The sequence below is a fragment of the Euprymna scolopes genome, chromosome 7, assembly GCF_053919585.1.
Source record: "Euprymna scolopes isolate OS-2025 chromosome 7, ASM5391958v1, whole genome shotgun sequence".
NCBI classification, from domain to species: Eukaryota; Metazoa; Mollusca; class Cephalopoda; order Sepiida; family Sepiolidae; genus Euprymna; species Euprymna scolopes.
Window position 1 is genome coordinate 84,904,906 of NC_136488.1, and position 17,500 is coordinate 84,922,405.

Consider the following 17,500-nt stretch of genomic DNA (forward strand, 5'->3'; position numbering starts at 1 on the left):
GTACATTTTCACCAGAATTTGACGTCCCCTGGCCACTTCTGAGGCTAAATGTAAGGGTGAGGGTGAGGGAGCAAATGCTGAGCTAATTTTTTATGCCTCGTTTACCGTGCACTCACGGGGGACCATACATACTTCACTTGTTTTTTTTTATTAAAATTGCCCAAGTAAAGGCGTGAAATCATTTGATCTAAGTTGCTTAAAAATACTAAAAAAACATACTATTTATAAACGGAACACTAATTAAAAGTAAGCGTTCCATTGATAAATTTCGACTCAGAAAACATCAATCCTTCTCCCATTGTAAGAAATATCGATCATGGAATGCGAAGACTAAATCTAACGAAATTCTGTTTGTTAACGTTGTGTTCATTTGAGATATCATTGTAAATATTGTTTAAAGTTAGACATGCACGCAATTTCGATTGTAATAAATCACAGAGAGTTCATACTGATGCCATATGTCACACCAACCTGAGCTTCAGACTGTTCCAATACTCGGCCATGATTACCATGAGGTAAGGAACATTTATTCTTTTCATTGTTAAAATCAGAAAATTCTATTTGGAAAGAAATCGATAAAAAGACAATTTTCACCCGTAAAACTGCTGAACGTTTTCATTTTTTTTTTTTTTTGACATCTTCGTTTTTTCTCTTCGCGGACTTGAGACAATATAACGAAATGGAATTAAAAAAAAAGAAAAAAATAGAAGCGAGGAATCGCGAGAAAATTTACGAGAATAGATTATTTTAATAACGCAGTTTACAACTTTTTCAGCCAGTATAGAAAGCACTGTTATTAGACTATCAAGTAAACATATATAATACATACATATATGTGTGTGCGAGTGTATATATATATATATATATATATATATATATATATATATATATATATATATATATATATATATATATATATATATATATATATATATATATATATATATATATATATATATATATTATATATATATATATATATATATATATATATATATATATATTATATATATATATATATATATATATATATATATATATATATATATATATATATATATATATATATATATATATATATATATTATATATATATATATATATATATTATATATATATATATATATATATATATATATATATATATATATATATATATATATATATATATATATATATATATATATATATATATATATATATATATATATATATATATATATATATATATATATATATATATATATATATATATATATATATATATATATATATATATATATATATATATTATATATATATATATATATATATTATATATATATATATATATATATATATATATATATATATATATATATATATATATATATATATATATATATATATATATATATATATATATATAACATATAGCATTGTAGGTTCAATATATGGTCTATAGAAAACCATATTAAGAGGTTCGATAAATTTTATTGCGTTGCACATACATATAAACATATTTCATGTATCTACAAAAATTTTATAAAGAGACTAGCGGACAGTCCGGCGTTGCTCGGTCGTAAGATACGCTTAAATATGAGATTTAAATTCCTGCAGATTACGTATTTATTATTATAGGGACGATTCTTTATCGATTATGATATTGAACCTAATATATAATAATAAGATCCAAACTAATATATATATATATATATATATATATATATATATATATATATATATATATATATATATATATATATATATATATTGGGTGCCATCACCTAAAATCGAAACCAAAACATACAACTCTCCACCCTTTTTCCTTAGCTTCTGAGCCACGCCCATCACACACACACACACACACACACACACACACACACACATTTATAAATATTCGCCCGAACGTCGGAGACAAGAATCAAGCAAGTAAGGAGCCCAGACAGTTCACAGTTAGATATACTACTCTATGTATCAATTTTTAGCATGCACTTCAACATTGCACAATATTTGATGTTTCTAAGAAGGTGGGGTGAATTTCTGTTTTCTGGGTCAGCATTTATTTATCCAATACTTGCTATTGGTTGGATTTTGACCTTGAAGTATTATTTTTGTATTGAGCTTTTTATGTCAAGAGGCGTCACGCTTTGTCTTGAAGAATTCCCACGAAAAAATAATTCTGTATATTTGTTCCAGTTCATTTTAGGTTGGTGAAAAAACAATATCGTTTTCACACATATGTTAATTTTATGTATGATTTTTTAATTAATTCCTTGATATATATATATATATATATATATATATATATATATATATAGCCATGTTATATATCATTTTGAAGCACGGTTTTCACTCTATCGAATCGTGTTATTCGTTGTCGTTTTCAATCTCTTCCTTCATTTTTCTTGCAGGCTTTTCAACAGCATGGACAAAATTCAAATCCGCACGATTTTCTTGTTCCAGTTTAAACTAGGCCGAAAAGCTGCCGAGACAGCTCGTGATATCAATGATGCGTTTGGCACAGGAACTACTAACGAACGTGTGGCGCAACGGTGGTTCAAGAAATTTCGCAATGGTGACGAGACTCTCGAAGATGAGGACGGTCACGGCCGGCCGACTGCGATTGATAACTTACATTTGAAAGCTTTAATTGAAGCCGATCCTCATAAAACCGCATGAAAGTTGCTGTTGAACTTGAGGTTGACCATTCAACAGTCGTTCGCCATTTAAAACAAATAGGGATATCAAAAAAGTTAGATAAATGAGTGCTGCATGAATTGGACGATAATAAAAAACGCGTCGTTTTTTATGTCTTCTATGCTTCTTTTGCACAACAAAAACGACCCATTTCTCGAGCGGATTGTGACGTATGATGAGATATGGATTCTCTACGAAAACCGGCGACGTTCAGCACAGTGATTGGGTTCCGGAGAAGCTCCACAACACTTCCGGAAGCCGAAATTGCACACAAAAAATGTTCTGATGACTCTTTGGTGATGTTCGGCCGGTCTCATCCATCACAGACTTTTCAATCTGGGTGAAACCATAACGGCGGAGAAAGACTGCCAACAAATTGATGAAATATACCAGAAGCTCCAACGTAGTGATCGAGATTGGTCAATATGAAGGGGAAAATTATCTTCCAGGACAACACCCGCATGTTGCTCAACCGACCCTGCAGAAGCTGAACGAATTGGGCAACGAAGCTCTGCCTCATCCGCCATATTTACCGGAGCTCTCGCCTACCGATTATCGCTTTTTCAATCATCTCGACAACTTCTTGCGCGAAAAATGCTTCAAAAGCCGAGATGATGCTGAATCGACCTTCAATGACTTCATCGTTTCCAGAACGGATTTCTATGCTAATGTGATAAATAAACATGTTGCTCGTTGGCAAAAATGTGTCGATTCTAATGGTTCTTATTTTGATCAATAAAGTTTATTATGAAAGGAGCGTCCAAAAACAACATTATTGTTTTTTTTTTTTTACACAGTGATCACCACTTATCAAGGCCCGGAAGCCACTCAGGGATAAGGGTTATTGCAAGTAGATTACGTTAGTGTGGAGATTTGATGAAGTGTTTACTTAAGGGGACGGTTCATTAGGAATTTGTTAACATTGGACTTGAAGACATCCAAGTTGTAGTCCGGAGGGAAGCAGGCAGACGGAACAGAGTTCCACAGGCGTGCAGTTCTAAGAAAGAAGCTTTGTTCATTGATTTAGGCACAGATATAGAGTGGGGGAAATTTTTCATAGTGGATTCAGCTAGACGGGTGTTTTTCGTGAAAGATTGGCGAGGGGGACCAGAGATTGGAGTTCAGAGGAGCACCTGCCATGCACCAACATAATTGTGAATGTTATGCCAAGATGTTTTACTGCTGGACTCTCGATTAGGATGCTACTAGCGATGACGATCAGTGGTGAAAACGTCTCTTTTAGTTGTTAAATATGAACTTTATCCTAGTAGCATTTAATGTTATCATTCATTTATGTTTCCATTCCACTACAAACTGGAGGTCATTTTTAAGGATTCAGTCATTCCCTTGGATATGTGAGTGATATTTTTGTCTACATCTCGAGAATAGTGTGTGGTGTCATCAGCAAACATACCGATCTCAAACACGGTTTCTATCAGTGGTTAAAAAGCTTTCTGATAATTTGTATATTTATGATTGTTGATTGCCATTACATAGCGTTTATCAATAATCAATAATAATAAATAATAATAAATAATCGATCATCATTTATCTGGATGCATTAATTCAAGAGGAATTTAATACTTTCTTGTCTTACTGATACTAATGTTTAAATGGTTATCATTTCATAAATTTCTTGGGAAGCAATATTTATTGATGGAAAAAAAGAAATCAAATAATTGAATAATTTTACTGTTTTTAAAGCCATTTTTTAAAATTTCACTTTTATTCAATTATATATTTACTTTGAATTGAATCATTATCAAAGCGAGTCGGATTTAGATTCCTTTGATGCCATAATGTCTTTAAATCGCAAACGAAATCGATGTCGCAGTCATCGATCTGTTAGGAATGATATTGCGTTTTATGTTGAATAACGATCTGTAACAGAAAAGTAAGATGTAGGTAGATGAAACGCGGAGTCATAGATATAGGTCACAATGAATTCTATCTCCATATTCATCCACCTCACACAGCGGGATGATGTGATGCAAGGGTCAAAATGCAGAATTTGAAGCACCAGCATCCTAAAAAGAGAGAACAGTCGCATTCGCATGCAAAAATGCCTGGGCTGCCTCGTCAGTATTCACCAGTACGATGCCTTAGGTGATTAGTAACAAACTAATGTCTTCAGAAATGGGGAAAGCAAAACCTGGGAGCACACACACACACACACACACACACACACACACACACACACACACACACACACTTTCTCTCTAACAAATAAACACATATATTTATTTGTGTGTTCTTTCCTTTCTATATAATACATTGAAGTCATCTGTTTAACAAAATTTGTGATCAATAGCTTTGAATAAAAAAAAATTATGTTTGACTCTGGCTAACCGTATTTTTTTCTTTTATTCTTGCGCCCCTTTCTTTGCAGCAACATATATTTTTTTATTCTAGCTAGGAAGATTATTAAACTGGATTAAAAAAATGTTGCTGTTAAGCGTTATGCCACTAATAAAGCACGTTTAACCTTATCATATCTATTTCAGTCTTACGATAAACAATTATATGTTTCAGATAAATATCAAGTTACTCTTTAGAAGAAATTTGTGTAGAAGCTAAAATAATTTTATTTCACGCAACTAATCAAATTTTGATTTTATGAAATGATACACGCTGCTCATCATTAATTCTTAAGAATTGCTTTCAAATGATATAACAGGCTGCTTATTGATCTTGAAGAATGAATTCTTTCCATGCTAAGGTTTTCACTTACATGACTGTCCAATTACAAAAAAACAAAATCAAAACAAAACAAAAAAACATCGCCGTGTGTCTTCCTTTAAAACAAATACAATAACGAAAACATGTTCTGTTAATGGAAAAACATATACACAAATCTCGGACGTTACACAGACCCAAAGTATCTTTAAATATTAAATCGACAAAAACAAAAATGAAATGAAATAACAGTCGATTTAAAATATTAATAGCGAAACATTACTGAGAACTGAATGAAAACCTCATCTCTTGATTTTTTTTTATCGACAAACAATGTATTTATTACCTTTAGTTATATATTAAAAAAAAAACAACCAGTATAAATTTTAGCATTTTAAAATTCAAAATAGTCATAGTCAAAACCCTGCAAAACCGCGAAAAAAATATAAAACAAGGTATCGCCAATAACAGATCCCCTAAATATATTCGTCGATAAATAAATAGGATTACTGTTTCAAAACTATTACAAGTATTACTGCATAAACTAGCGGGACCTGTGAAAATTCCACAGGCGACTCATTCATATGTAATATATTGATGTTGGCAATCTGTAAATGTTCAGTGTCAATGGAGAAGCACTGATTTTATTGTAGCTTTTTTGTTAAAACTGCAAAAGTATTTATCTAAGCTAGAACGAATGCCTGGCAACGCCCTGCCGTAAAATGCGGTCAAAAATGATATTTTAATTCTTGCAGATTTCGTATATATTATTATAGAGTCAATGTTCTATCGATTTTTATATTTTATAAAGTTGGGATTTCAAAAATAAAAAGATATATCTATATGACTGAGGAGTATTAGCTTGAATCGAAATCGAAATAAAAACTTACGAATATATATATATATATATATATATATATATATATATATATATGTGTGTGTGTGTGTGTGTGTGTGTGTGTGTGTGTGTGTGTGTTGGGGTAGAGAGGGCTCCCGTAAGCTGTGGTGAAGGCAACCTTTCTAGGAGAAGAAAATATCTGATTTAAAAAAACCATTAAGCGGAAGACCAGTACTCGCATTAAGCTGGTCTGCTTTTTAACTTGTTGCTGGCTATCTTGCTGTTGCTTGTTGCTGGATCTCTACATTTTGAACCGAGAGAAAGAGAGAGAGAGAGAGAGAGAGAGAGAGAGAGAGAGAGAGACTTAGTTGTCGTACAAAGCTAAAACTCTGTAACATCATCTTTGTATAGATACTCCCTCAGGCATTTGGCCTCATGGACTTTAAGTGTCTGAGGGAGTGGCACTCGTCTGACAAGATGTTGCAATCATCATATATATATATATATATATACAGAAGCTGATGGTTAAAAAAATTCATAACTTTCTTAAGTTTTAATATTTTTCTTTTATTTTTTCAGATCATCTAGAGTAATTCTTCCAAAGTCATCATGAGTCGTTACACTGACGAGGAGTGGATATTTATCGTAGAGTCGTATTTTCGGTTGAATGACTGAATAGCAGAAACTCAAAGAGAATTTCGACGAAACTTCAACACAAGAAATTCCCCCACTCCCAATGCAATAAAACCAGCCACAATAAATGCCCTTAAAACAACAGAGGAGAAAATTAGGGCCATAAACCTTGAAACATTAAGTGATGTGCTGGACAATGCCATGCAGAGAGCACAAGAATGTGAAAATGAAAATGGTGGACATTTGTGTAACATCATTTTTCATAACTAAAATTAGACCTTGTGAAAAACATACCCTAGATTAAGTTGTGTAAATAAAATTAGGATAATAAGACTGTGATATCGTACTATATTTTAAAATATCACGGAGAGGCTCATCTACCTACATATGAAAATTGGTAAGCATAACTTAAATATTGAGGAATTTATTAAATTTAAAATCCATCAGTTTCTTTTGAGACACCCTGTATATATATATATATATATATATATATATATATATATATATATATATAACTTGAGTTCTTTCAGCCATAATCGAAACCGAAACCAAAACTTGTGAAGAATGCTTGATATAATTATTTATATATAACAAATAGTTTACTGGTGTCATCAGTTATAATCGAAACTGAAACCAAAACTTATGAAGAATTCTTGGTAAAATTATTTACGAGAAAAAATGGAAGTACATGACAATTAAACGACTCGGATGTAAGCGTGACACAGAAAATAACACACACGCTATCGTATTAATATATAGATTACGCATATGCATTCTGTTTATTTTCTAAAAAAATTATTAATTTTACTAATGGTGCCAATTTTCATATATCTACATATATTATTCTTGAAATAATTATCCACGGACACATGTTTCGTCATCTACGGGAGATTTCAACTCGGGACTCAATGGAAAGAGGCCTAAACTTTTACCACTGGGTTATCTCGAATTTATAAATGTGTGTATATATGTATATATATTGATATACATATACACGCACATATATATTATATATATATTTATAAGGTTAATATCCGTCAATTTATATATACTGCATTAAAAAATACTGTTTAAAAAATTTCCATATGACAAATTCATATAATCTTTCTATAATATATCATACGTACAACTGAATGACTATATGATTTATATTAAACGTTTCACTGGTCATGGCAGTACATCATGATGCACACTGTCTGCTTTTGCAGTAGGTTTGCAACCAAATCGATTTTTCGTCCTTCCAATTCTTGGAAATCCTTCACAGAGTCGTTCTTGGGGCAAAATCGCAATTCTCCAAATTGCACTCTCGCATGTGTAAATGTTCGCTTCCGGGTTTTATTAGTGGATAGAACCACGTTTAAGTAGACTCGGAAATAAAATTTACTAAATACAAAGATTACATTTGCTGTACATAAGTGTATTATCTAAAATAACACGTAGTAAATTATGCGTGAACGTGTTTTTATATCGTTTATTTCAGGTAATTATAAACGTGAAATTTGGTAAAAATGATACCCTATGTATGAAAACTATGCTACGAGATTGCCATGAGGTTGATATTCACTTATTGGGTACTGTCAGCCGGCTTTTTATTTCTCTTTCTCTCTCTCAAAAAAAAAAAAAAAAAATATATATATATATATATGGTCACTCAGCTATCCCTAATAGGAGTCTTCTTGTCACATACGCGTCAATCCTCGGTCACGGGCCCCAATGTGACCTGTGTTCGTCCTTCGGGTTGATAAGCCGCTGCTTCATCGATCTGTCACACTGGAAATGAATCAGTTTCGTGCACGCAAAAGAAAGACAGACTCGGTTATGTCTATTCTACTAGTTAATTCAAGATAGATATACACAAAATAAATTATATGCACTTGTTCAGTTGTTGACTTTGACAAAACTCTGCTGATTAATTACCCTCGGTTTTGCGGTGGTGACAGTTTGGAAAGAGAGGGGGCGACGACCCTTCGACTGTATTTGATTTCTCTCGAATCTCAGCTCAAATTGCAGATTTTTTCATGGGGACCCGTTTATGTAGTCAGGTGAGGGGTAGGTCGGACTACCGCTTAGTCCAATCATCACTGATTACGTCAGCCCCATCGCTATATATATATATTAAAGCTAAACGTACACAAACAGGTTCCTATATGATTTACTATTATACTAAACTGACCACACACAATAATAGAAGAGATATCATAGATCTGATAGTATAGTGGTATGATTAAATGGGAGGAGTTCAATATAAGGGAATACTCTATGTACGCTCACACCGTTTCGCATAGAGCAACCAAATTTGGTAGGATAACCCAACCTGGGGAAGGGGAAGTTTTGATGGGTTACATCAAGCACTTCCGCCAACAGAAATGGGTCCGCACGGGGGTCACTTATAAATGTAAAACCATGTGCACGCTCACGACGTTTGATGTATACTCGTAGAGTTATCAAATATGGCTGAACACCCAGAAAACGGCTCGATTATTAAGAAAAATGCAAAAATAAGTATGTAATATTTTACAAGGTGGAACGATAAAAGTGTCGCCCTAAAGAAAACAATACTACAGTTTTATTTTAAAACTTATTAGAAAAATAAATTTCGGTTACTTGATTATATAGTAGAGCTCCTCAACGTCAGTAACCGCCTCGATACGGGTCCGGAACTAGGAGTATGCTTTTTCCACAAGTGCTGGTGAGAGCTCTGCGAATACCCGGCGGATGGCGGTTTTGATTGAAAGCTCATGCGAGACGCTGATCAATGCGCAGCAAAGAAGCAGATGATTTTTGGGGAAATATTCGAAAAAAAAACAAAAAAAAAAAAAAAAAAAAAAACAGCGGGACCAGCCAGGAGCTTCTCGAGAGTTTTTAAACGTATGTGGAAACGGAACTTTGGTAATGATCCTTCTTAAAGCATATATCGGAAAGCTACCGTCGGGTTGGGTTGGCGATGTTTCTTCCACATCCGTTATCTCTTCTAATTTCACTTTTGCACGTAATCCTAAGGGAATATTCCGGCTGTCTTACTGTAATTTAATAAAAAAAAAAACCGGTTGCCCAGCCCAACCCTACATGAAAAAAAAAGTTCATGAAAAAAAAATGTTTACTTTAATTTAGTAACAAAAAAAGAAAAAAATTAAAAAACATAATACCTGAAAAATACATTGAAATGTGCTTTTTAAAAATTTGGATAAAAAATGACAAAAAAATGTTTTTCTTATTAGTTTTGTCCAATTTTGCTTGACCAAAAAAAGAAAAAAAAAACCGGTTGAAAAAAAAAAATACAACTTGTTTATTTTTTTTTTACTCTAAAATAATTGTTACAAAAATAAAACAAAAAATTTACGGTAGGTTGCTGTTGCTATTTCATTGTCGTTAAATATATTTTTTTCTGGTTGATTTGATTATATTTAAATGTTTTCTTCAGTATTTTCCAGGAGTAACGTTGTTACACTTTGTTAATCCGGTAGTTGACATCATGTTCCGGGTAAAAACGAGCGGCCAGTTAATTACATCTAGTTCAAATTCTGCACAAGTACAGAACGGTCTACAGCTACCGAGCGAATAAAGTATCGCGATAAAAAAACATTATATATATATAAGAATGGTTGATTCCAATAAAACTGGTCAAATCCCCAGTTTTTTTTCCTCTCTTCAATTTTATTCCTTTCTGTATTGCACACACACACATATATATATATATATATATATATATATATATATATATATATATATATATATATATATATATATATATGGGCGTGTCTAGAGAGTTTTAATTATTTACTAGACACCATATTTGAATATCTTCAGTCTCTCTTTACAACGGCTTGATAGGACAACCTGTCATTAGGATACTTTACCCTACAAGTCAACCCTGACAAAAGATCCACAATAATAATAATATAGTATTTGAAGCCAAATAAGATTCTTTCAACACGGCTATGCATTGGCTCATTCGAGAAATAGTGCACCCTACCCACTCTCCACAGTGATGTATTTCGTTAGATAATCTAACCAAACCAGGTAAATTCTTGTTCTGGACTCTAGCAAAATTTAAAAAAAATACAATAAAAATAAACTACATTATAATTAAGTGAACAAGGATTATGTGTTGGAACAGATACACTAAGAGCATTGCCAGGACCGCATTGAGGAAGGTAGTCTGGATTTATTTGCTTCCTCACTGAGCAAATTAGGCACAAGGTCGTTTTTTAATGTGGAGAGAGGGGGGAGAGGAGAGGGAAAAGGGAACCAGTTCCCGATGGGTGGGAAATGGGAGCTGGATAGTGACAATTGGTATGAAGAGTTTCCCCTAGATTGACCAAGGTCTGATATGTGGGGTTACCCTCACATATGTTCTTTGCTTGCAGTATCTGCCGGAACAGATACTACACTTTGAGATATTAAATCTTTTATTCAGGCAAAAAATGAACATGAACAAAAAACTTAGGCACAAGGCCAACTCAAAGGGGGGGGAATAATGGGGGTCGTTGGTTATCCTTGTCACTCTGGAACTTTGGCCCAAAGGTCCTCCCTAATGAGGGAGGTGGTCTCTCTCTTCCATGCTAGAAAGATACTTACGCCTGAAAGTATTCTGTACCACTGCAAGGTCACCATTCGCCCATGTATTGAGTATTGTTGTCGCATTTGGGATGGTGCATATGCTAACAGTCTCTCGCTCCTGGATAGGGTTCAAAAGAGAGTCGCCAACCTGATAGGTCCTGAACTGTAATCTAGGCTTCAGCCTCTGTTCCATTGACGAAATATTGCATCCCTCTAACTGTTCTACGAGTGTTTTAATGGTGAATGCTCCGATGAACTACAAACCTTTGTATTTGTAGCAGAAGTAGCAATAACTAAAATGAGGGGAAAAAGAGCTTACCTCGGGTACGTCTGTTGTGTCACCAGTTGGGGGGAAAAAGAGAATTCCAAGATGGCGTCCGGGGTTTTTTATTAGCATTTACCCCATGCAACTCTCGGAAAATTACGTTTCTGTCTCATGTGATTATGCAAATGGATAATTCCCGGCCACGATAAAAGCAGGAGGCTAGAGACGAGTCGGCAGTGTCCTGCAAACTGTGTGTGTGGGTGTTTCTGGCGATTGGAGTGTGTCTTCTTTTACCACGGTTATCACGGACAGGAATTCCCTCTCTTCTGGAGGTGGGCGATATTGACTATTTTGAAGTTGTACTGTTGCTGACAGAACATTTATTTATTTATTTTTATTTTGCCTACTACATTTTTGTTTCAGTATTCCCTCGACATAAATACCTCCGAAAAACTTGACAGGCAACAAGATGCCATCCCTACAGAGCAGAGATCTCTAGGTGTAAGAAAGCCTCTACTCTAATATTTTCTTCCCAGAACTGCTAGACTTTGGAACACGCTTCCGGGTTCCTACGTTCCCAACTGTATTGACATGCAGAAGTTCAAGTGTAATGTGAACAGACATCTTGTTGGCAAGCTCCCTACATAGCATCCCTGCAACTTATGGCCTTGATAATAGCTCCCTTCATCAAAGTGACACTGTGCCTTGTTTGGGGTAAAAATGGGAGGGGGGAAAGAATTGCGGAGAGACATTAGTGTTCGTCACTGCTTTATTAACTCCACGTTTTAGAAGCAGATGTAAATCTTGACTGAACGATGTATATCTATGTATCTCAAGTTTTAGCTCCGGAAAGGTGCCTTTGATTTCTGAAAACTTACACTATATTTTGTTGGTTGGTTGTTTTTGTTTTACGGCATATCATCCCTTTTCAGGTTATTTAATGCCGAATCCAGTGATTTTGAAGAATAATTTTTAAATAGAGTATATTTGTTTTGTTTTGTTTTTTCGTCAGTTTCTATTGAACCCATAGTTGGGACCCTAACAGGTACTACCAATCCGGGTCAGAGTCGATCTGGAGCAATGGCAATTAAAGGGTGGCTCCACACTCCTCAAAGCCTACAAGCTGGGGCCTCACCATCAAATATAGTTTAAGGTCAATAATATTTTGTGTAAACTCAAACAGAGTTAGACATCTGGCAAGATGTTATTGTCTTTTCAAAACCAAATTTTGAACGAAACTTAATCCCAATTCAACCATAATTCCTTTCTTTAATTATCAAGCATTCACAATTATGTATTATTAAATAATTTTAATAGAAATTACGCTAATAACGCGTATGGTAACTCATAAGAAATAATATTGCTATTGCTGATGGACATTTTGGTGAGCATCATTCATTCATTTCGTATACATTAGATGATTATTGTAGGCGTTTGACATTTTTCTAGTTTGAATTCGGTTCAGAATGATATCGAATAGTTACGATAGGGATCACGAGAAGGTTTTTTTTAAATTGAATTTTCACCCCAAACAAGGCACATTGCCACTTTGGTATAGAGGCTACTATCAGGTACATAAGCATCAGGGGTACTGTGTAGGGAGTTGGGTAGCAAGATGTCGGTTCACGTTACACTTGAACTTCTGCATATCAGTTGGGGGAGCAGGGACCCAGAAGGGAATTCCAAAGTTTAGCGGTTTTGGGGAAGAAACTACTGGAGTAAAAGGCTCTCTTACATCTAGGGATCTCTACCGTAAAGGGGTGGAATTTTGCTGCTTGTCGGGTTTGTCGGGAGTATTTACGTCGAGGGGGCACAAGTGCTTGCAGTTCGTCACCGTTAAAGTACTTGTAGAACAGGCAGAGGGATGCAACATTTTGTCGATGGGACAGAGGCTGAAGTTTAGATGACAGTTCAGGACCTATCAGATTGGCGACTCTCTTTTGAACCTTGTCTAGGAGCGAGAGACTAGTGGCATATACACTAGCCCATATATGACAATAATACTCCATACATGGGCGAATCGTGGCCTTATAGAGGTATGGGGTACTTTCGGGCGTTAAGAGCTTTCTAGCACAGTAGCGAGAACCCACCTTCTTCGCAGCGGTCCTGGCAATGTTCTCAATGTAATTGTTCCAACTCATGTTTCCTGTGAACGTTAGGCCGAGGAGTTTAAAAGATGTACTTTCAGATAAAGAGTCATTGGCCACTGCTATTGGTGGGATGGAAGGTTTCTTGTAATTATTGAGGGAAACAAGTTTACTCTTGGCAGCCTTGCTAACATCCTTTAGTGAAAGTGTCCCTGTGGAACGAAATAGATTTGAACTTGGCACACACGGATTGTAAGTTCGTGTCGTTTAACATTTAGCCACAATCGCCTTTTTGCTGTTGCTGCTGCGGATGACGATGAAGAAGAAAAGAGAATAGAGAGAAAAAAAACTTACGTCTACAGGTTCTGAAAATCCTCGAACCACCGATTCTCCAGCTTGCTGGAAAAGAAAAGGCGAAATTAAATACATATGCCAAGATAAACAAACATTTCATTAAAACATACAGTATTAAGAAAATCATAACATATGACAAGAAGAAAAATACCAATTAACATGCATAGAAATGTTATTTATTGTGATGAAACGAACAATTTGAAAAAAACAAAAACAAAAAAACAACTATTTCCAATTAATATCTTAAACACCTTAACACACTAAAGCCTAAAAAAAAAAATTAAACAAAATCAATACCACATGAGGAATAGTTAAATTCCACACGCTAAGACACCGTCATAAAAAAGAAAAATTGTAGAAAACTTACTATTTCTGTTTAAGCAGAGATCATATTTTAAGACCTAGCAAACGTTGAACGCATAAGAAATAATTGCAGTAATCCATTTCATATAGCGCATAGACGTATGAGGACACTTGACAAAATATAGATTTACATAGCAACGTAAACAAACATTAGAAATTACACTTACACAATTATATAGATAATTTATTTTACTTACACAGAGCATATAATTTGTAAACCTTGTGAAGAAAACAAAAAAAAACACACGCACACATATACATACATTTACTCATCCACAGAAGACTTTCTCGCTGTATCACAACTCTTCAATGCGGCTAGACTAGCAACTACCTTAAGACAGGATTGAAACTCGACCACCTAGGTGACAATCAACGCTTCTAACCGTTACGCTATTTAGTTGCTGGTAAGGTGGGTATGTGAAAATACAATGATCAAACATTGTCCAAACGCCTAAGCTCGATTTGTTTACACAAAAAGTATTGCATTATATGCTACCGGCAATTTGTTATTTCACTTCCCAATATGCTCAAACCAAGACAGGGAGCATAATAGTGATCTACAGATTGACTGTTTCGCTGCATCACAATTTTTTAGTGCGGCTAGACTAGCAACAACCTGAAGCCAGGATTGACACTCGACCGCCTAGGCGACCCTTAACGCTTCTAGCCGTTACAACACACGCACACACACACACATATATATATATATATTTTATAGCTGTTTAGAAGGGAAGACTGAGTTTTATGTATCCATGGCAAAAAGAAGGAAAAAATTCAAGTATGGTTAAAACAATAAATAAATAAAGGAGTAGAGTCGGTCGACCAGGTTTCGCCCTCACTTTTCAAAGCCGAATCGAGGTTTTTTTTTGTATAGGGAAATGAACTCAAACGGAGGAACAACTAAAATAAAATCAAACTATCGGAAATAAAAAAAAAATGTGGGAACAACTAAAATAAATCTATCGTTATGATAATTATACAATGGAGAGGAAACGCGTTAAAGACTAATCACGCTCAGACCCAAAAGAAATCCGTTAGTTCAATCCCTTTTGGGCCTGGACGTGATTAATCTCTAAGGTGTTTCCTCTCCATTGTATAATTACCATAACAATAGATTTATTTTAGTGGTTCCCAAGGTTGAATTCGTTTCACCATAAAAAAATCGGTTCGGCTGTGAAAAGTGTGGGCGAAAGAAGATTCACAAATTCCTGCATGTCATGGATAGATTGCAGCAAATAGCTGGACTGAGATGCAGGGAAATATTTTGGATTAGCGGCGAATGCGAGAGATTAAACCGAAAGAATTATGAAGCAATGGAAAGTGTCATTAACATCAAATGGGAAAGATCTTGGATCAGTTCATGAGAAAAGAGAGATTTTTCAGAGGGGGGGGGCAGCATGTCACCAATTGTGGTTTGTTTATAACACGAAAGATAAATGCGTATTATGTGTGGGGAAAAAAGAGTACCAGTAAAGCATTTAATATTTATGAATGACTTAAAGGTGTATACAAAGAACGAAAATCAGCTAAGTATGTTTGTGAGGACTATTCACATGTCCAGTATTGACATCGGAATGGAATTCGCTATGAAGGAATGTGTTTCCCTAAAATTTAAGAGGAGAAAAAATATCGAAAGTGCAGAAATAAGGCTTTTGAATGGAAAAATGATAAAAGAGTTTGGAGAAGAAGGCTACACCTATGTAGGAATTGTAGAATTAAATGAAATAAAATAAGCTGAAATTAAAAAAAAATAATAGGAAAAGAATACAAGAGAAGACTACGGTTGGTTATTAGGTCAAGGTTGAATGGGAAAAAGAAAATTTCTGTAGTCAAGAAACGGGCAGTAGCTATATTTCAATATGGGGCGAGTGTTATATAATGGAAATAAAAATGAGTTGATATAGATAGGAAGACAACGAAAGCGATGACAATGAATGGAGCTTTTCACCGAAAGAGTGATGTCGATAGTTTATATGTGAAAAGAAAAAGAGAAAGGACGAGGACTAATAGGGTTAAAAAAGAAAATAATCTGAAAGTTTACGTCTCCACTTGTAAGGAATCAAAATTTGAAAATTGCATGCGAGCGAACTAGTAAGAAGCAAAGAATTTAAGGCAATAAATGAACAAAAAAAAGCGAAAGGCAAGTTGTTTGAAAAGGAAATGGATTGTCCGTTCAGTAGGAATCTGCCATAAGCAGTGGACAACGAAAATACCTGGCAATAATTGTAAAAATGTGATTTGAAAGTTGGGATAGAAGCCCTAATATGTGCTGCACGGAAGCAAGTTTTCAGGGCAAATTATGTGAAGTATCACATTGATAAAACAGTGTCTTGCGTCGACCGTATGGGCAGAAAGATGAGAATATACAACACCCCGTCAGTAATTGTGAGAAGTTAGCTCAAAAGGAGTACAAGATGCGTCATGACAATATTGCGAGAAAGTTCCATTAGGATATATGTAAGAAAAGACGGTTAAAATGCAGTGAGTAATGGTACAAACATGTTCCAAAAGGGGTAGTGAAGAATGATAATGTGAAATTATTGTGAAATATGAGTATCTAATGTGATAATTTGATTAAAACAAAGAGAGCAGATTTAGTCTTGTTAGAAAAGAAACACAAGGCATTGATATAGCAGTAACAGCTGATATGAATGTGGAGGAAAAAGAAAAGGAGAAGCTCGAAAAGTACCAAAACTTTAAAAGGGAAATAAAACGATTGTGGAGGTTAATGAAAGGTGCAAGTTGTACTTGTTCCGATGGGATCCCCAGGGAGTGTGACAAAATCGCCAGAGTCTTGTGGAAAGTACTGGAGGCCCGAGAAAAAATGCTAATAGCTAATGATCATTGATATCTTATGATTTTATGTAGAGTGATGTGATCCTCGGTTGATTGTGTTTAACTGTGTCGAGTATATACTCGAGAGTCAAAACAATGAAAAGAATATAATGTTGTGATATCCCTAGTGATAAGTACCAAATACTTTTAGATAAATTTATCCACAGAATAAGATATGTATATATATATATATATATATATATATATATA

At 34.5% G+C, this 17,500-nt stretch overlaps 1 protein-coding gene across 4 annotated transcripts in view; it reads right to left on the bottom strand.

The window, feature by feature from the left end:
* Nucleotides 1-17,500, bottom strand: part of LOC145279819 (uncharacterized) — an 843,773-nt gene that overhangs the window by 675,972 nt on the left and 150,301 nt on the right. For all 4 annotated transcript variants that reach the window (XM_080131190.1, XM_080131191.1, XM_080131189.1 and 1 more), the window contains exon 2: nt 14,093-14,137. In XM_080131190.1, coding sequence (XP_079987316.1) covers nt 14,093-14,137 — 45 coding nt within the window. The remainder of the gene's footprint in view (nt 1-14,092; nt 14,138-17,500) is intronic.